Source organism: Thermobia domestica, chromosome 8 (assembly GCF_964235325.1).
Source record: "Thermobia domestica chromosome 8, izTheDome1.hap1.1, whole genome shotgun sequence".
NCBI classification, from domain to species: domain Eukaryota; kingdom Metazoa; phylum Arthropoda; class Insecta; order Zygentoma; family Lepismatidae; genus Thermobia; species Thermobia domestica.
Genome location: NC_137461.1, coordinates 7509733 through 7532632, shown reverse-complemented (window position 1 = coordinate 7532632; position 22900 = coordinate 7509733). Strand labels below are relative to the sequence as shown.

At 35.9% G+C, this 22900-nt stretch overlaps 1 protein-coding gene across 1 annotated transcript; it reads left to right on the top strand.

Moving 5' to 3' along the window:
• Positions 1-2117: 2117 nt before the first annotated feature.
• Positions 2118-22587, top strand: LOC145691517 (transient receptor potential cation channel subfamily A member 1 homolog). Its single transcript, XM_081766926.1, has 5 exons — positions 2118-2621; positions 7868-8034; positions 11490-11729; positions 15047-15094; positions 20843-22587. The coding sequence occupies exons 1-5, from the start codon at positions 2118-2120 to the stop codon at positions 22539-22541; spliced, it is 2658 nt and encodes an 885-aa protein (XP_081623052.1). The 3' UTR covers positions 22542-22587.
• Positions 22588-22900: the final 313 nt, after the last annotated feature.

The following is a 22900-nucleotide window of genomic DNA, read 5'->3' as shown; positions in this document are numbered from 1 at the left end:
AACAGGCTTCAGCTCCAATTAGTTCGGATTTGAGGGGTTGTACTGTACCATCTCCTTCAAAGTACTCCCCCTCTATTATTAATACACCGTTGGTATTGTTTTTTTAATTTTTGGAATTCTTGCTGGAAATACTTTTTCGATAGCGTGCAGTACTGCTGTTGTATTTTCTTGAATTTCCTTTGTGTACTGAACACGACGTCCTTTCAAAGTGTTTTAAGTTTGAGAAATAGAAAAGGGCCTGCCAGGGCCAAGTCCGGAGATAGGGTGCGTGTAGCACAACGAAAGTGCAATGTTTTGCCATATAATTCGCAATTTACTCAGAATTCAATGGAAGATTGTACACTTATACTAACGTCTTCAGTAGATTCACAAACAGTTCAATCACATTTTTTTTTAAATAATTTACATACAGCGTGCACAATCTCAGAGTGTTGGTCGTCTGTTGACGTGGAAAGTCATCTTGTCATTGGACATTCGACAATCGAACTCCTGCTTTCCACAAAACGCTTAAACCAATCAATCATATCACTGCGTTCGGCTCGTGTAGTCATTCTTCTGTATTTGGAATGTTTCCGTGAAAGTTTACGCCAGTTCTACGCATAATTTTACAGAGACTCACTGTTCCTCTAACTGCTTCATTGTTGCTTTATCACCAATCCGACGAGCACCTTATGCACATCAGTCAATCGTTCTTGGTTGACAGCTAACGCATAGATAATAAAGCTATAACCAAATGAAAGCTATATTTTACGAAGTTATACCGCTACGTGACCACCGTATTCGGAGCACACCACCTGCAGCCATTGGCCCTATATTTAAAAGTTCGATCTTGTTTTGAATACACCTCGTATGTTTACTATTCGACCAGGGTTCGATTCCCGGTATTAGCTGATGTAGCTTGGATTCCACATTAAACTACAGGCAGGCTCCTTATATAGCGTTGGTGTTAAGACATCAAATTCAAAAGCAACTAAATAGTCAATCGATTTCGACAGTTGAAAATTAGAACGAAATGTCAAGTGTGCGTAGAAATATCGTATACTGTGTTAAAGGAAACATCTTACATTTAGTGCACAATTACTTAAAAAGAAACTTGCTGTGCCTGCGGTACTTACACAGCGCACAGTTCTAATATGAGCGTGAATCTCCTTCCCACATCTCACTATATCTGGGTGAGTCCCTTTACGAACACAAGAACAGGAGGGTTCCAGACATAAATCCAAAAAACAGTCTTATTAACGTGAAGAGCTACAACAGCTAAGAATAACCGTTTCTCCAACCTAAGATGAATCTGTATGGTTTGGAGGTTTTGCTCAATGAACACCATGTGTCACTGATATTATGATTAATTGTGTGTGTAATGTATTTTCTTATATCATAGTGAATGCAAGCAAATATAATACACTGATCATACATGAATTATAAACTCCAATCGGAAAAAAATAATCGAAAAAATGTCTCCACTTTGTGGTTGTGTATATATAGACGTTGTGAGGAATGACAAGGAGATCCATGCTCATACGTGAATGATGAGCTACGTAGAGAGCTCAGATTCAGCTAGTGTGAAATTAATAGGATCAAAACGACACCTAAAATGTGGAATAGAAAAATAAAGACAATTTTAAAAACTGAACGAGAACTGACAAGTGTACACCAAATTTGAAACCGACTAGCGAAAACGGCACGTCTCTAGCAGTTATGGGTTCCGAGATCTCTAAAGGATTGGTCACAAACATATAAACTTTTCTTGACCACAAATATATAAACCTATCATTTTAATATATAGATATGCATTTGAAAACAAAAGTTTGCAATTTCAGTCAGGAGTAGAGCAACTAATTAAATTCTAACTTAGAATATCAAATGTAGAAATGATGCTCACAAATTCCTGAAACATCCTTCTGTGTTTGACATTAGAAACTTTTGTCCTATATATATGTGTGTGTCAATAAATACGAGGTAATGGCATTATTTATTATCCCTTATACCATTTTATTATTTAAATATATTTTCTATCTTTACACAGATTAAACCAAGGAAAAAGAACCTGGTATTTACATGCTTATGAAGAAATGCTATAGTTAAACAACTCGAACTATTCACTATAGCTCTTAGTTATGGGTAACATAACTAGCACCAGAGTAACGAGCCTTCTTGTTCCTTCAACAAACCTTGGACCTTTACCGAGCGCCAATGAACCACAACACTTAGTAGTAATTCCGGACGTTCTTTATATAGAAATTCATCTACAACTGTTGAAAAGCATTAACGACAGTAACAAGGAGGATCTAGAAGAAGCAGTTATATATGGGGCTGATGTTAATTGTCGTTTCGGTGAAGCATACTATACACCTCTCCACTTAGCAGCACATGTGGGAAATGAAGAGATTATCAAATATTTATTGGAAAATGGAGCTGATGTCAATGCAGACAATAAATTCGGAGAAACACCAATATTTTTCTTTCGGAATTCCTACCAACTTGTGAAGATGCTGGTAGAAAATGGGGCTGAAATAAGTAAGCAAACAGGGGAAAGGCAACTGAATAATCAAGAAGACTGGGATGTATTTAGGAACAATGATGCTCTGTCATTCTTACCGGATAAATTCAAAGCAAATAAGGTAAGTAGATATTGATAATTTTAATGTAGGATGATCTGCTTGGATTGTCACAAAATAAGCCATGTGTAATATAGGTGTACTTACGACTCTGTGTCCTGATAGTTTTACATGTAATAATCACAAGATTTCTATAAAATAATGAATAATGTCAAACGACAAACTTAATATGTGTCGAAGTGACTATACCACAGACTTCAAAAATTTTTGTTGTGATTTTCCGAACCTTTCTGTGATTTACATTAGCGGATATTGCAGATCTATTTGAAGATAATAATATTTAACAAATTATTTTGCTCTCGCTGTGTCATGATAATGTGTTCCAAAATCTCTAAGTAATTGAGAAAGCAAAGTTCGTCTTCCAAAAAGAAAAACAGCCATAAGCTTCCTGACTGGTTACGTCACACAACTAATTCACTTTAGGGTTCCATGGTTCGAGTTCGTAGATGTATGTGGGTCAAATGATTTTACTGTGTGTTCATATAGCCGCAAAAGAGAGAGAGATGGTCTTGGTGACCTTGCCCATATACATCCATGATTTAACCACTATCAATCTGTTGCATCCCAATCATTGGACACGTCGCTAAATATGTGTCTTGCACTGTAATAACTGTAGTTCATTCTTTGTAGATGTCATTGGGAGAAGCAAAAGTTTGGCATGTAGCATAAATGCTGTTTTCCAGCTCACAGCCGGAGCAACAATCTCGTGGGTTCTGACTCATGATGAAATCTAACCTAAGCTACTAGTTGACACTATTTTCTAATATTTATTGAACAGTGGAGCTCCTCTCCACGCAGATGACATATTTTAAGAAAATAATATTTCTTGTGTGAATGTCGTATTCACCTGTGAGGGTTATGGTAGAAAATCTGGCTGAAATAAACTAAGAAACTGAAATTAAACCAAAGGATAATAAAAATAACTGAAAAGCATTTTGTATTGTTTATACTTTTACTGGCAGCTCTTTGTTTTGGTTCTGTATGATGCCTTCTGCGATGTTTTCACTATATTTTATGTTCGCATTCATGTACCCATATCAAACAAGGTGATATCATACGTCAGGAACATGTCCTACCAATGCTTTATGTCATGACATTGGAGTGTATAATAATAACCATACTGCTCTAAGTAGTCGTTAAATACAGGTTAGATTACTTAACCAAGAGTGTCCCAAAACGGATTCAGCATTTCATGAACAATTTGGCAGAAAAGTTATCCGAATCATCAAAATGGCAAAAACCCTTACCCACTCAACCTCCCGACAGTCAAAACCTCTCTTACCATATCGAACCATCAGAAAAAGCGCACCGTCACATTATATGTTTACTATATTCCAAAAGAATCATCATGTAGTTGTGTACAAATGTTAATATTACCTTAATATATGCAGGGTCTAACTTAATTGATGTAACAAACACCGGAAATTGCTTCATGACACCGAGATAAGCAAAAAAAGTTTCTATTAACATATAGAAATTTATCACAGTTGAGTTGATTTTGAATTTACCGTCCCGTTCGGTAGCAAGGCTATATGAGACGTGGACCCACTAATTAACGCTAGCCAGGGCCGAAAACCTTGGAACAGGAAGTTTCAAGCGGTAGATATCGACGTACAGAAGGACACAAACGTGCGTGTGTAAGGCACATCACAGCAGATGCTTAAAGTAACCACCATCAACAGGAATGCATGCATGACAAGGTTAGATCATGGATGAGAGAACCCGTTCGAAGATATGTAGGTCTTGGCAAACAGTTGCACAGGTGTTATGGATTCGATGGTTCCAAGTCGTTGACACCATTGACGAGAGTATCGTACACTACAGTCTTGATGTGTTCCCACAGAAAAAAATCAGTGGATTCGGGTTGGCAGGCGAATAAACTGGGTCCTCGCGCCCGATACAATGTCTTGGGAAGTTGTAGATATTCACACTGAAGTGCGTGGGAGCCCCATCATGCAAGTAACACATGTCGCGGAGAATCGCTAGGGGAACATTTTCCAATGCTTCTTGTAATGTATCATGCAGGAAGGTCAAATACTGTGCTCTATTCAGCCTTCGGGATAGCATGTATGGATCGATCTGTTGATCATGGACAATACCACACCATACATTGAATACAAGTTACTGTTGATGATGAGTAACAACCGTACCATAGGAATATGCATCTGCTTATATGTATGCGTTATGTATGTTGACGGTGCCATCCCCAGGAGACGTGGCCTAAAACAGCATAAGGGTAGTGGTCTGTTGAATGAACCACTGGCAGCATGCTTCATGTGGTTGGAAATCCTCTTATGTCAGTCATTTTGCTCTTTGTAGGTGGTATGGCTAAAAGGCATTTTCATGTAACGCACGCCACACAGTCAAGTAACTAACATGCATTTCATGGCTAAGTTCCCTCTCACTCGTATCTGACTTATTGTCCACAGCTTCTAATATACTTTGGTCCATAACAGGTGTTCATACAGAACATGATTGACTAGCACTAGTACGGTCCCTGTTTCACATACTCGCTGATAAATTGCTGCAAACATCCTATATGATGGTTGACGTCTGTTAAGAGAACACTCCAGATAGAGTCCTGCTGCTTCACGCTCATTGCCATCTGATCAAACGTACATTAATAGTACGTTGGTCTGTTCGCAGTTTGAGTAACGAACCATGTTTTAATCGAGCATTGGCCTTGCCCTATTTAACACTCACACCACAATGGCCACCCTCCGCTCCATTATTGTAGCGTCTTCTAAACAAGAGTCAACTGTGTGTGTGTGAACAGAGAAACTCCGTATTGAGCACTAGCGCCATCTCCAGACCTTCTAGACCGGCATCTATAAGAGTATTGGTTTTCGAAATCTTCCACTTCGATGTTACTGTTCCCATGCAGTCAGAAAACGTAAACTCTGTCAATATGCTCAATATACTATACTCTCATAGGATTTCTTTTGGTTATCTCGATCGCAGAAAACATATCCCGACGTTCGTTACATTAATTAAGTTACACGCTGTATAAGTATTTAGTTAAAACCAGTGTTGGCTTCCTGTAATTCATTTACATCTCATTTAATTTTTTAAAGGCAGAGAGAAGTTGTTAGTATAATGTTTTGAAGAAATTGCATTCAGATAAATCTAGTTGAGAGTATGCTGGTAAGAAATCAAAATAAGTAAAGAACATTTTCAGCAGATGAATATATTGGAAAGAGTAATTATCCTGTCAAAACTTAAAAAAAAAATATTTAGAACTGCATTGCTTAGAGACTCCAGTGTCAACAAAATATCTGTGATGTTCAAGCATATTCACTTTATGTTAACGATTATTAAAATATGGACCAAGAAATCTTCTGGATCCGCAGTTCCAGTCAAAGAAAACTTGAAACATTTTCTTTACATTAAATTCGTAGCTTGATAGAATGTGACGTGGAAGGAAAATAGTTGCTGATAGGACAAGAAAAATTTTGATAGCTATAAAACTGTGTCAAGTACAAAAGGAAAGTGGAATAGATGGTATTAAAGAAATGAAAGTGGCTAATTTAGATATAATTACCTAAGCAAAGTTTAAAAAAGAGAAGATATGTAGCATTACTAATGAAGATCTCAAATAAACCTGTTAAGGTGGTATAAATAGCGGGTGGTTAAGTTCCGAAATATGGATATGGAGAAAAATTGATAAACTTGCCTTTGTTTAAAGTAATACATTTTGGGATTCATGGTCATGATGTAGATAGCGGTACTTCGCATTTGATTTATTTGATTCATGTTTAACGTAAAGTATATAAGAATCAAAGGTATTCTTAAAATATTGTCGGGTCACCGAACTTATCTTAAATCACTCTATTTTCAAATAACTTGGTTTTCTCCTCAGAGATTCTGGCAAGGAATATTTTTACTTTATTTTTGGTAAAGTTTAGCGTCTTTCTTCTTCACTGGGTCTATGTTAGACATCAATCTATAATTAAAGGTGGGATTCAAACCACCGCCAGTTAATATATTCAAGTCTCTTTCACCAGGAAACAAACCCGAGATCCTGTGCAAAAAAAAGTGCTCGCGATAGTTACTAGAACGGAAGGAAATGCTAGAATTGAATTCATATCATCGATACATACTTGAAAGAGGAGAGAATCGAACTACAAAAGCATCCCCTCTCTTCCATGAAATAAATTCAAATACATATTTTTCGCGCTGGAACCTAGCCATAGGAACTAAATACGCGTTTCTGATTGGTTGAAGTTATCTGTTTGCCCGGCCCCGTAGTACACATGTTAATCCCAGCTGCACCAGCCGAATGTGACATATGCGAGCAAAGGTAGAACAAAACGAGCCCTGCGAGGCTTCTAACCCCCTTTGCTAGCTAATGCTCGCTCACCTATGTTTCGTAACGTAAACAAATACCTTTTTAATCAATAAAGTTGTGTGTGTGCAAAGTTGACTAATAAACCACGTGACATTACGTCACGACCGGATGGCATAACTTAAATGTAAATTTCCCTACTTCGTTGAGGCGGGTTTGAACCCACACCAAAAGCGATTTTCATTACTAGTCCGCTAGTTAGCATGCTCGATTAAGAGGACCTACAGCATCTGGAATTTGATTTTTGCTATATGTATGCTACATAGCGAGAACCAGTTAACTCCAACCAATCAGAACTGTGTACTTAGTTCCTGTGGCTAGGGTTTAACGTGATTAAAATATATGCAATTCAAATATCTATCAGAGATTGGTAGTTTCTACTTAATAAGCAAGAACCTTGAGGGATTGTGTTTCTTGAACGTAATTCTACCACAATAGTATTAGATAATTCAATACACTGTAACAGCTGTGCGCAGCGATCGAAGCATCACAAATGACATGAAGACTACTAAACCGTGATGTAGTGTTATGACATCGTAACGTCGTAGTACATACATAACTGCCTTTTTTTTAAGAAAGAATATGCATACCAGTCCAATTCAACGGACTTACTAGTGTGCACTCGTACAGATGCTTCGAAATACATCTCAACGATTGGTTTTAAATATTACTTTTATCTACAGTTTTCTGTAAAATAGTATGCCTCTGAGTGCTTTACTGTTTGGTTCAACAGTGGAATGTTAATCCTTAGGCTCTCAAGACAACTAACGTATTTCTAACAGGAACGAATTTGTAATACTTAGATAGTGCTAACATACAACCAATTATTGCGTTATTATAGGTAATCAGATACTAATATTAAAATACAATTATTTTTAAATAACTGGTGTCTATCCATTTTTAGCCTATAACTGACGTTGGACGAACTCCATTGCACGAGGTGGCAGCTGCAGGCAATGCAGAATGCGTCGAGTTCCTTCTTCAAAAAAATGCTGATCCCAATGCTGTTGATGTAGACCGATGTACACCACTACACCTTGCCTCGTCCGGTGAAGGTAAATCATCAGAAAAGTAAGTATTAAAGGGTGACTGAAAAGCTGGCTGATTAATTAAAAGAAACGGCAAACCTTCTGGTAAGAGCCAGAGGCAGATGGATTGGGTTAGCTGTGATATTCCTGTTAGCTGTTTCATGAGTGAATCACCCAGTATTACACTTACTTGATCATAATTATACAGCATTATAGTATAATCTAATCTTCCTTCGCGAAGATAGGCAAGTTGAAGTGGAACAGTGCAATTATCATAAACTTTACAGACAACACATAAAATAAAAATGGTGTTTGCTGGTGCATCCTTAGATACCTACAGAAATGTGCGTGTTAGTCACCGATTTCTTAGTTTCAATCAATGGCATGTCGTTAAAATTTACAATTTTATACCCACAAGCTAAAAGAAGGAAACTTACAATTTTATAGCTATACGTGAAGGGGAGAAACCTTGTCAAATATCCCATTTATTTACACCCTGGTTTCGGTTAAAACATGTCTGTTAGAAATGAAAAAGTTCTTCAGTTTCTAAGAAGCTTGATAATTGTTGTATCTGCATCTGTTAAACCGGCGAACAGCAAACATATTTTTAATACTGTGCCGTTGTCTCAAGACATATTTGAGTAGTACAGAAACTTGAGTGTTCTGGGGAAGTACCTTAATAACCCATTAGAATCGGTCTTCTTCTGTTTGTGATATCAGACAACGACATGTCACAATAGTAAAGGTTGCATTTGCAAATATCTTTGGTCTTAATACTGTCGGGAAAGTTTTAATCTGATAGGATCTAAATCAGCAGTTGCATGATAGGTAATGATTCTGTTGGATTACCTAATTTCATTCCTATAATATCAGAAAGAATGTCTGTAACTAGCGTCACCATTGTACGGAGTACCATATATTTGGTATTCTTTACACCCAGAGGTACGTGATTGGCTATATGTGATGACGAAATAATTCGTACCGCTAGCGATCGAGTGATTGAAACACAATAATCAATCTTTACCTACTCGTTATTTCCTATTAAACTATTGATATCTTAGCATTACATGTTGTATATCAACACATGCTGTTGCTATCACGGTGGCTTAGTGATGCAGCGTTCACCTCTAAGGCGTAGGGTCTCTGATTCGATGTAACATCATGCCCAATAGGCTTTGTGGTGGACAACAACCATGTGCGTAAGTTTCCTGGGATTTCTCCGGCTTTTTCGCACTTCATTTATTCCAACATTTTATTCATTTTAATCATCACACTCTCTTTAAGTCTACCGGTATTACTGTGAAACGTAAAAATGCAATATTTAAATTCACGAGTCTCTATAGCGACTAACGTAACGGGATGACAGAAAGTGTTGCATCGGAGTGCACACAGATTCATTACAACGCATCAAACTACAAATATAAGTGTTTAGAAACTATTTAGAAAAATATACTTATCAATTTAAGAGCAATGCTTGAAAAAAGTGGCAATTACCAAAATAATATGGTGCCCTTCATCCTCAAAACAGCTTTGATGTGACGTGGAATAGAGTCATAGAGCTTCTGAATGGTTTCAAATGCAATGCTACATCTTTACGTAGGCAGTTCTCTGAGAGAGGATGGAGGAGAAAATCTGCGACGGTCTTTGTCTCAGAAACGAACCACATATGTTAAAATAAGTTCAGTTCCGGAGATTGGGTTGGCCAGAGAAATGTTATACTTCTTCCCGATGTTCCTCAAACCACGACACAACAGTTCTAGCTTAAAACATGTATCCATTGTTATCCTTGAATATGGCACCAATGTTCAAAGGAAATATATGTCCTAAGATGATGAAATAATCACAATCAGTGACTCGACCGGTAAGGATCGTTACAGGACCTCCAAAAAGCTAGGAAGCTGCGATCCATAGCATATCAGAGTCACTGTCATATATCACTGTTCGGTAGAGGCAGTGCGAATCATACCTCTAAGGGCATTTGCGAGTCATAAACACGGATCGTGGTTGAAATAAGGAGAACATTGCCTCAACCGACCATACGAGACGATTCTAGTCATCAGTGGTCACTGTTGCATACCCTGGCCACCATTGGCGTCGTGCAAAAGCGTTATGGTCTGTTATCAGAGGTTTCGTACAACTCGATTCCGTATTTGCATGTTTCGTAACCAGCAGAGGACTGTGATTGAACACAGGCTGTGGGAGGTGCGTCTTGAGTTTTTCCATCACTTGTACCATTGTCGGATGACGGTTCAGAGGACAATCCGCTCTAGTGCTCAGCGATTCAATCATTGCGAATTTTCTTCCGGCCACTGTTCTTGTTGGCCAATGTGGCTTAGCTATGAGTTTGTAGGCCGTCATCTCCATGAGCACTGCCCTTCACGACACACTCAAGAGAAATGACACTATCGTCACACTCACCACTTAATCAACCACTAACAACTAACCTATTGGGGAATCAGCAGAGAGTTCCTCCATGCTTAGATTACTGCACACTTCCGTTTTACTGTTCCATGCGTAGTAGCGAGTTTGCCCCAACATACCACCAACTACATGTTGGCGTTTAGGCTGTCATTGAACGTTACTAAGCCAGAAATCTGACGTGTTTACAACTTGAGGTATTTCCTTGAAATTCATGGTGATGTGTGTATGTGAACCTTATGAGAACTTAAAACGTTTCGTTTCGTTCACAACTATTCGATTTTTATCCCTGAAGTACCTACTAGCAAGAGAGAACTGTGTTTGATTCTACTATCTGTTCTTTGTTTCGCATACTATTGTTAGCTGCCGTTGATAACTGTAAGTAGTTGATCCCGTCATAGAAAAATGTAGCATGAGCAGTCAAAAATCAATCGGTCGTCTAAGGTTTCCAGATGTATTTAAACGATAGGGAGGAACATAGCATCACAAATGAACGCCTAGGATTTTAAAGCAATTATTTCCAACTGACCGATGTATGACGTACTAGCATGGTTTTACAATGTGAGAAAAAAGAAAAAGGCATATAATGGGAAATGGATGGGAGGAGATGCAATAGAATTGAACAAGCCTGTATTGGCAGTGTATGAGTAGTTATCGATTCATGAGTAATATCCGTTAAAAACCATCGGCTACACACTCGATGTTACGTTCTTGGTTGCCTATTACAGCTGTCTTTTATCAACGTCAGGTTATCAACTCCTTGTCTTCTCCTAGAGATTTAATCAAAAAAGGAATAGTATCCTGTTATGTCATATTTATTCAGTTGGAAATGATTAATTTTAAAGTTGTAGTTTCTGAGAGATGCCAAGATTATAGACGATGTCCGTTGTCCGAGGAAACGAGGATGCGAAGGTGGAAGAGGTGTTCCCACGGGGAACCTAATGAATTAAATATGATTTTAGTATTACGACAGAGACTCCTGTAGTGAGCTAGACTCTAATTAATTAATATTAGTTTCTTTGATCTCTGTACACTTTACAGTTTCCAGTCTAAACATTTGACGATTGACTTCTTTTCCAGCCATAAGAAGATCCTTGGATTGTTGTTAGACCACGGAGCCAACGTAAACGCCGAGAATGTCATAGGAGAAACACCTCTTTATTTTGCGATCTACGAAGCTTCCACTGCTGATGCCATAGACTTTTTGATTATAAATGGTGCTGACATCACTCATCAAACACACTGTCGTCAAAATATTTTCCACTATGCAGCTGCTTACGAACACAACGGAACCTCCATTCTTCAGAAACTACTGGAAAAGTAAGAATACGTATATGTATAATACATTGTATAGTTTATTATAAGTACCGTAGAAGCATGTGGTATAAACATTACAGAAGATACTTTTTGAACACATGGTACTGATGAAAATGTTTACCATTGAACAACGTAGCCACTGTCATAGGGAAATGAAATATTGAGCTAAGGAAATGAATATTTAAGGACTTAACTACTGTTGAAAAGGAGAAATGTGCATTAAGTTACCAGTATTTGAATGTGCAAGGCCTAGGAAACATGCTTTCAAAACTTAGACTGAATATACCGGTATTTCATTACGTAGCTTTGAGAATAGTGTGATATTTTTCCTAACGAATAGTACTAAAGGATCATAAATCTTGCATAATAAATTCTGCATACAAACTGACAACATTCTATTTACTTGTTTTGTATGAGATACATTCAGAAAGTAAAACGTTTCTTGTAATAAGCGAAAGTTACTATGTACTATTTGTGTACAGTAAGTATATTAACTAAAAACAACATGGTGGCTCAGTAGTAGAGCGTTTACCTCAGGTGCGAGAGGTCCTTGGTTCGATCCTCAGCCAGTAAGTTTGAAGTAGAGAACATTGTGTCTGAAGGTTTTCTCGGTGTACATCCATTTCCTTCCTCATTCTTATTTCACCAATCCTCTATCCTCAGTCACTTGAATCAATAATCCTCTCCATTACCCTAAAGGGCATAAGCGTAGGACGTTAAACAGAAAGATTTCATTTCATTTCATTTTAGATGCATAACCACCAGGAATGGAATTCGAAAACTGTTACCCAATCAGAGGCAGGCTGTAATGTAGTCACCAAGTCACGTGCCTTGCAAATTAACAAGAAAAATAATGATTAACAAAAATAATTATACACATTTATTCCCATCATAGGAATGAGCAACGACCGAATAAGAAATGTAGTTATTTTAATATAGAGTCTGCATTCCTGGTTGATATCCAGAGATATTTAGCAACATGATGTAGATCACGATCCTTGATGTTACCCTCTGTTCACGTGCTCTGGCTTTGCTCTTTCTTCTGTTACCCGGTCACAGAGAACAACCCTTTAAATACCTGCCGTTACATACAACGTAATCACACTGTCGTTAACAGGTTTCCAGCAAATCTATGGTGCTGAGAATGAAAGCTTAAGTGTACACACTTGAACTCACAAATGAGAAAAGAAAACTCATTAATATCCATTGAAGCTTTCCTAGCAACGTATTGCGAACACATCTTTTCGGGTTAGCAGCCAGGTAAATACTGTTGTATCTTGCAACGTTTCGAGGGCTGACATTGTCGTCATCTTCAGGCGAGTATGATGGGGCAATAGAATGCGTGGAGTATATGCTTCAGGTGTCTGTGATTGGACTCTTCTCATTGGTGGTTGAAATGGTGGGATATGATACAATCAGAAGCACGGGGTACCGGGGTGCCCTCAGGGCTCTTTGGTGCAAGGGGTACCGGTTTCGATTATTGGTCAAAGAGCCCTGAAATTTGAACGCTTCGCTTTGCTTCCACCTTCCTCGCTTCCTTCCACTTTATATAGACTTGGTGCTGTAAGAGATGTCCACTCCAATCTTAGTAAACAACTAATATTTTCACGAGCTCTTGATATTTCACTGTTTATAAGTTTATTAATAGTTTCATTTTACTTAGCCTAACCATTCGTTTATGTTTATTCAAATAATTTAATTGCAATACTCTGTAATAAAAAAGTTTGGTTTAGGTAGTGGTTATACACTGATGATGTCTTCGAGACTTCACGTACAATATTCCTCATGATTCAGCAGATGACCGTACATTGTCCTGTGTGCATTGGATACTCTCTTGCTGTAACTCTGTTAAATCAGTTTCACAATAGCAAATTTTCCCTCGGAAGCCATGGAATTTCCGGATTACATGCAAAATTTCTTGCCAAGTAAAATGGATATTTCTTCTGGTAATTATAACAGCAGCAACGCTTGTAAGTATTCAACAAAATCACCAAAAGAATACTTCCCAATGTTTTTTTTTTTCGAAACCTACAATTCCTTCCCATGTGTGCCAAGTAGAAGATGTAGCAATGCAGAAAGATCAATTTATCTACAGTAAAAATCCACGATTCCAGTTTCTTCTTCTTTCCGATTGAGCTTTCCTACATTAATTCAGTTCCTACATTCTTCCATAGGTTTGTGGCTACACTTGTTTAGATAGGTAGAAATTACTTCAAACTCTAGATGTAAAAGTGATTGCTTTTATGTGTGCCTGAAAGGGAAAGTGTGTAATGGAATAAAAAATTAAAGAATGAAAAAATGTGTTAGAACAATTCATAATATTAGAATTTCCTGTTTTCAGTCTATTTTAAAGAAAAATACCCGCTAGTATTAAGATCTTCCTTTAGCGTGTTCGCCTGTGCCATCTTGCCATGCTGTAACGCCCATGAAAATCATTGATGCTTCGTTGTGAGAGAAACACTAGACCAGTTCTTTGGCTTATATGCAGTTTCTTTTACGAGCTCTCAGTTTCGACGGTTGACACCTGTATATTTAACTGTCTACAACTGTTGGTCATCGTATGTATAGTTCACTACCAATAAGGCCTGTTATATACTATGAGATAAATCCAAGAAAATATCTTAGGATTTATCTGAGGAAAAGTGTTGCGACATATCTTGTAGTAAATCCTACCATTTTGTGCCATACACGTAACTACACAGCACACTCTACTGATATTGATACCAGGTGCGATATTGATATATTATACACCTCCAAGAAAACCATAAAAATGAGAAGATAAATTAGCAAAACGTACCTCATCAATCCCTGCACCTCTTCATTTTATCTAGTATTTTTCCTCTATCATCCACATAGGCTGGCGGGTAGAAAACAAATCTATTTTCACTTTTCTCACCTGATGACGCTTAAAACGAAATCTTGCTAAATTTCTTTCCGAAATAGAGCGCGCTCTAAACAAAAGAAGTCTCATAGGAACGTTTGGAAAATAGGAAATAACATCCGATCTGATACCATACACGTTGAGAATTTGACTCTAGGAAAAGAATAAGAGACTTCCTAGGATCTATCCTATAGTGTATAGCTGGCATAACTAACACGAGTGCAGCGCTTCTACGTAAATTTTTTCTGTGTATTCATTTTTATTTTCCTACAAATATTTAAAAGCAAACATATATATATATATATATATATATATATATATATATATATATATATATATATATATATATATATATATATATATATATATATATATATATAACAAATTCAAGACAAAACATAAATATGTTTTGAACAGTTTTCTTTGTATTTATTTTCAGATACCAAGAAATGTCGGAAAAAAGGAATGAGAAACAAGATCAAGCAAGGTAGGTTATGACTAAATAGTTGGATTTGTACGTCAATTATTCGGTAATTATGCAGTGCGTAGTTTGGAAGTTTAAAAAAGAGATAGAAAGCAATTTTTCGTGTAAATTGACATACTTACTCAAACACACAGGATAAGTGACTCTTGTGATAATTATATGCTATACGAGGGCGGTTCTATAAGTAACTTGGTTCGCATACTAATAGATGGCACTGACATCATTTGTAAATGTATTCATAAGGTTTCTTATCTATGAATGGACAATCTGTGTTCTCAAGTCATTTGTTGTTTGACAGTTGCTTAAACAGATGCGCTTAAAGTAATGGACGAAATTGAAATTCGTGGTGTGATTCAATTCCTTTGTCTGGAAGAGAAAAGAGAGAAGGAAATTCATGAGATGAATTTACCTGCATGAAGTCACTCATGTTCATCCTATGAATCTATTCTACTTTTGGTAAATAAATTTATGCGTTGCAAAACAAGCATTAAAGATGAACCACGTTCTGGAGGCTCGAAATCAGCTGACACCCGAAATGATTGATAAAGTCCTTGATTTAGTTTGGGCCGACAGATGAGAAAATGTGTAAGTTAGCAGAAGCAACAAGCATCACAATTGAGTGTGTTCACTTCATTTTGTATCATGAATTGTACATGCCGTGTTTACTCACTCCAGACAAGAGGCGAATTCGAGTGTGAATATCTGCCGACATTTTGAAAGTATTTGAACTTATATTTGATTATGCCTATTCACCAAATATAGCACCTTCGGTCTACTATCTACTCCCGAAACTCAAAATTATCCTGACAGGATGAAAATTTGAGTCAAATAAGTCCATACAGGAAATAAACGATTATTTTGAAGGTGTCCAAGAACCTCATTTCCGGGAAGGAATCGCGAATCTGGACAAGGGAATTATATCAAAAATTAAGTGCGTTACAAAATTCAAATTGTTTTCTTTAACATCAAACTAAATTAATTATGAAACCACTCTCGTATTATGATTGGATTAGAGTTGTCCTCGTCAATTTGTCTTAATATGGTGAGGTCATCAAAGAATGTACCTAAATCATCACAATTCTGCTTTAATTAGCTCCTGTTCTGTCCGGGTGAGATATAATTGCATCAATTTTAGAGCAGAAGTTACTTCATGAAATGAAACCAGTGCGTGCTTAGTATTCCGTTTATTGTATAACTGCGGCAAGGATGTATTGTTTTATCAACGCAATTGAAAACATTACATTAGGATTGTTATCAGCAGGGCCCGGATCTTGTTGACCTAAAATTTTCTAAAATGTGATCTATAAAATGACACTAAAATTTCTGTAAAATGACCCTAAAATTCACAAAAATTGGCCTTAAGACTTGCGTTTTCTTAAACGTTTATTTCGTTGAACATTGACATTTTTTTTAAATATTCATTGGATTTTAATTAACATTTCTCAGTCATATTCAGAAAGTTTTGTTTCAGTTAGTTGCAGTCCATTGATCGTTTATGTCTACTGATCAGTGCATTGTACGGCATTGTATGCACTGAAAGCGTCAATTCACTCCCGAGTTGAAAATAGGAAGCACTCTTAAACAATAAAAGTTCGCAAGTGTCGACTTCATGAGAATAATAGATAAAACCCTATTTAAAATCTGTGTACGCTTTCTAATCCATTTTTAGTTATTCACGTGATCACATCCTTTGTGGTCAACAACCCAAAACTACCTGTTTGGCCATCTAACAATCCCCACCATTCGTCAACCAGCTACAGCTTAGTTTTCATTAGTTTGTTAAGAATCCAGTTTTTCCACCCTAATAGTCAGGAAGCATGAAAATAGATAATTTAACTTTCTCTTTTTCACATCCGTAAACACTGTTCATTTTAAGATTTCCTTATGTAGAAAAAACAACAAAAATACCATAAGTGACCTAAAAGTTACCTTAAAATATTAAAAGATGACCTGAAACTTCAAAACGGCAAAAAGTGACTAAAATTTGATCCTAATAAAATGTATTTTTAGAACCTAGAGTTGATGGATAACGTTTTTTTTTTTTTTTTTTTTTTTTTTTTTTTTTTTGAACTTGCCTTGTCTTATGCGTAACAGAAAAAAGTTGAATTGTCAATAAGATCCGGGCCCTGGTTATCAGCATTGAGACCTGCACAGTTCTGTTTCGTGCTGTGTTTCTGCAGATGCCTAAAAGTAAATGCTGTAATTGGCATAATGTAGATTAAATAGTAATAAATATTATGGAAAAAATAAGAGCAAGTTGTTGATTGATTGCTCTACTCTTGCCGTACATTTTAACGAGTCAATTTTAATAACACGTTTATAATTAAGTATTCAATTAGAACAAATTGAGGAAATAAAATTTAATTATTAACTAGGTATAGCTGTCTTTCAACCTATAATAACATAAAATGAGGATTGCAACATAACTCCAGCAACTGGATAACAGATCTAATAGAAAATCCTTGCCTTTTATTTTGCTTTGTACCCTCTAGGACGATTTGTGAGGTCCTCTGGTGGCAACAGCGTACAAAGTAAAAATCCAATGTACGTAGTTGTTTGATTGAATTAAGAGTTAAGAGTCTCTTTTAGTGCCGAAACTATTGATGAGTCGTGGACCTACAAATTAATGTGCGATTCGAACCATACGAGCTCCCACTGAAACCGGAGTAGTAAAGGAATGTTCCTGATATACTCATTACAGATAATAGAAGAAGTAATTCCTAGACCTTCCTGTTCACGTATGGATGCGTGCCTCCCAGTGAAACTCTAACACACACACACACACACACACACACACACACATATATATATATATATATATATATATATATATATATATATATATATATATATATATATATATATATATATCAACTAAAGTGCTGTATACCATATTAAATGTTTCGCATGGTATGTCCTGTATTTGTATTCAGTTTCTGCACTACAATGGAATATCATCTGGCCCACACCAAAGTTTTATCATCGGATACTGGCAGTACCTAAATGTGTCTTATAGATCAATCATCGTCTGTACATTGTTACTATGGTCAACTGAATATCCTTTCTCATCGAGTGTCCGACTCATCTGGATCTCTTTATGCGCTCTACTTCCCGCGATTTGTCGTTTGATTTCGATCAGAATTTCAGTTTAGCGTCCCATACAATAGTGAGTCTATATGAGACGTAGATCAGCGTAACAATGGTTCAGATCCCATTGGAGAGCACAAAAATGTAATTTCAACATCATTCACTTGCGTTAATCGTACGTCCTCTTTAGCCTAAAAGGTATATTCGTGGGATGTTAAACTAAAAAAAATCAGTTCACCAATATATTTGTACGCTAGGTACCTTATTGTTTTTATATAAATGCTTTACAAAAATAAGATCACTTCTCATTTTTTAAATTATGCTGGTGACGGTTATACACGAATCAACCTCTGTTAATGATTTTTTCGTTTTCTTTTTTCTTTCTTTGTTTCTTTTCTTTTCTTTGTCTTTTTTTGTGTATCTGTTGACTGACATGTAAGAGTCAATGGTTTCTTACTGACTGCAAGTAAATAAAACAAAGCTATGTGTTACAGTGTGGTTAGCGTGGAGAGATTTGCCTATGTGACGTCTTTTGGCTCTTAGATAATAGTAAGCGACTAATGCGATCAATATACTGCAGCTCTAATAGCGTATATTGATATCTTATGAAATAAATAATACGATACCTACGTGTGGTACATGTCTAAATTTTCAGACTCTAAAATTCATTCTTGCAGAAGTTATTTTGGTACAGCCTTTTCTATTACGCGTTATGTCTCTCATCTCTCATATTTTGAACATTATTAATTCTACTTTTGACGATCATCATAATATCATCCAGGAATTCTACTTGATTAAGAAACAATAAATTTGTCAAGTTCAGGAGATAGAACTCTTTTTCTTTTTAAATTTTTGATGCTAATATCCTCTAAGCTACACTGCTTCCTTTTGAAAAACTAACCTGAAAGCTAAAACCAATGACAGAAATTATTTTTTAATGTGAAAACGAAACAGGGAAACGAATGACTGATAAGATGTTTATTGAGTTTACATTATATTGAACTTTGTGCATTTTTTTGTTTTCATAAATTAATAGCACAGACTATAGTCCATACAGAAAATTTAAATTTACTTTGGTTTATGTTTTGTTTCATGGTTTTACGACACAAGGTCAGTATAATTACAGTCTTTGAGATAATAGAATGTAGTATTATTTATTAAATTCAAATGGGCGGAAAATGCTATAAGATAAAACATGCAATCCAGGTGATTAATTATATTTAAGAGGTCCTATCACGGCGAAATTAAAATACCGCTAATTTTACGGTAGTTGTGTCATACCAAAAAAATAATCGAAAAGTGGAACAAAAGCTCGTTAGACAATATTATTATACATGAGATACGTTAGCACGACACACTTATCTGCTTTCGATTTCCAGCCATTTAGAAAATCGGCAATATTTTCGCGCTTATAAATGTCTGGAAGCGGAAAGCTACTAGGTGACTCGTGATAACAATATTTTATGCTAAATAATATTGTCTAGCGCGCTCTTGTTCTACATTTCGATTAGCTTTTATCTATTTGAAGATATCTGATAATTACTGTAAAATTAGCAGTATTTTAATTTTACATTGATTAGGCCTTTTAATTTATCGGGTGTTTTACTGAATGTTTAATTACGATAGTGGTACAAACAGATTGTATTAAATATTGTTTACTGTGGGTATTTTGTAGTTACCAAAGATATTTCCAGGCTTATACTCGTTGGTAAAGAATATAATCAGTTTCCCTTTATTACAAAACTTCTGGGGCGGTATCCAGAGAAAATTCGTTAATCAAGTTTTAGTTCCACAATTAGTTAGTATTGTATTAGTTTTGTACTAAGGGGTGTTTACTTTTTGGTATTTAGAATCTGCTTTGAGTTCAGCAATAAGTTGCGTATGATTAACTAATATAACCCTAATACATCGGGTGAGAAAAATAAATGTGGCAACTACGGAAATCTAGAAGTGCACATGTGTAGTTTGTAAATATAAAAAATATATGAAATACAAAATTCGAAATGTTTTTTTTCTTTGTGGTTTGAATCAGAACAATTTATAAATAGTTATGAAATTGGATCATAATTAACTTATTCATTTGTGATGGATGTATTTATGGCAGGAATAAGTAGAAGTCAATTAATATTAGCGACAATACAAGGATTGTGTTGTAATCATTAGGGAAGATAATTTATCGATCAGTTGTATGTATCCCTCAGAAAACTGGAAATTTCCTACTTATCTCCTACTGTTCACTTTAAGAAAAAATTCTGTTATTATAGAGGATTCGGCTAAATAGCTGCTTCATAAATAATTCACCCGATTAGGTGAAAGGGAAGAAAGATTGTAATTAATTGCTTTTGTAATTTCATAATGTTGGTTTATTGTGGCTAAACCAGGGTACCTTCTGCTCAGAATTAATTAGTCATATCTGATTAACTTAGTCAACTAGTATAGTAGAGATTCTGAATACACTTCTGATAATCTAGCGTTAGTCAAACCCTAGTATGGTTTTAATCATATTTCAAAATTACTCTACATAAGATCCCTGATATTTAACGTTAGGCACAGAACCATTTACACACTACTCTACTTAAAAGTAATTTATTCATCTCCTTCCATTATATATTTTAAACTAGCGTTATTATGATATTACAACTTTGCTTTTCAAATATTTTACAGGAATAGATGTGCCTCAAAACCTCTGGAAACATCAACAACAACACGCAAATTTCTAGCACGCCAAAACGTTATTGAAGACCAGAGCAAGTTTCACTGGAAAATAAATACAATTCAGGATGTTATAAACTATAAAGATGATGCTGGAACAACACCTGTCCATTACACTGCAATTTATGGTAACGTAGAAGGTCTGAATCTTCTTCTCGATCACGGAGGTCGCCTCACAGACACCCATCAATTTGGTGAAACTCTTGTGGACTGCATTGTCTCGTGCATTCCGGAACCCCAGAAATTTCTACAACAAAGACTTGATTCACAAATTAGAAGCACGGGTGAAAATGTTCTTAATTTTAGAATAGAAACACATTTTTCTTTGTTGACTCGAGAGAATCCGGAAAACCAAATGTCAGTATTTCAAACCATTTCCAATTCTTCAGATGAGGAAATAGTGAAAGAATTATTGCAACACCCTGTCATGGAATTGTTTCTACGATTGAAATGGGAAAAGATCAGAGTTTTCTTTTATACTTTGTTTGTACAATATTTACTGTTCATAATTTCTTTAACTTCTTTCGTGACTTTAGGATATTGGAGATATGACAATATAACAACCAATTCAACCGCTCCAGTGGAATATTGGAGTTATGACAATATAACAACCAATTCAACCGCTGCAGTGGGATATTGGAGATATGACAATACAACAACCAATTCAACCGCTCCAGTGGAATATTGGAGATATGACAATATAACAACCAATTCAACCGCTCCAGTAACTGAGAATTCATCACTAACATCGTGTGTACTAATCACAATGCGTGTAATACTCTATTTGTCATCTTTAGCTAACATTTTCTATGTTCTTAGTCAAATGTTTGCTCTTCCTCGTCATTTCTTAAAACAATTTGAAACGTGGAGAGTTTTCTTGTGCTCAATCTTTTCTTTTGTGATTGCACTCTTTAACCCAAAAGATGAGAACCTAGTTTTGAAGCATATAACATCATTCACTGTAATTGTAGCCTGGATACAATTCATGTACTTAGTTGGAAGATTCCAGTTGATGGGCTACTATGCTTTGATGTTCTCCACTGTTTTGAAGAATGTGGTCAAAGCTTTATTAACTTTCATATGCTTAATCATAGGGTTTGCCCTTAGTTTCTACGTACAATTTAATAATGGAAAGTCCTTTAGAAACCCATGGCAATGGGCAGTACAAACATTCGTAATGTCAATAGGAGAATATAATTACAATGAGGTGTTTGAAGATAATTACTTAACCGTTACAAGTAGAGTAATTATTCTTTTGTTTGCAATTCTGGCATCAATAACAGTGTTAAATCTTCTGGTTGGTTTGGCAGTAAGTGATATAAAAGAGCTTTTGGTGGTAGGTCACATCCATACTATGATGAAGCGAGCAGATTTTATTTCCAATTTTGAAGAAATTATTTCTCATCCTCTAGTGAAGCCAATTTTGCCTAAGCCTGTTTGGAATTTTTTCAATAATTGCAGATCGATTCCTGAGAAGGTCGTGATATTTCCAATTCAGAAATACTGCAAAGATCCTAATGGCAATGTATTATTCATAACCTCGAGACAACTTACAGACAAAATTATGAAAATAGAAAAGTCAAGAGAACTTGATATAAATAACGTGAAAAATAAACTTAAGCAATTACCAAAGAAAAGTATGGTTTTATAAAGAGCAGGAGTAACATCGGAAGCGCAAAGGATCAACAAGTAATTTGTGATCAGTAGGGCTCGGAAGTTGAAGGACCTATAAAAAGACCTAAAAATATCTTTAAAAAAGAACCTAAAAACTAGAAAAAAGGAAAAAAATAAGACCCAATCTAATTAGAATTACATATTTAATGAATATAATGCTCAAGAAATACAAGCTTCTGGTCTGTCCTTCTTCTACAAACTGAAGTGCAAACTAAAATAAGAAAACTTCCACCTTAACCCCTCTTGCTGGAGGACATTGTTACGCCTCCTAATCTGCGTTGTGATTGTTGCAGATCTGGTCTTATCAGTTCAGTCGTTAAAGAATGTCTTATTAGC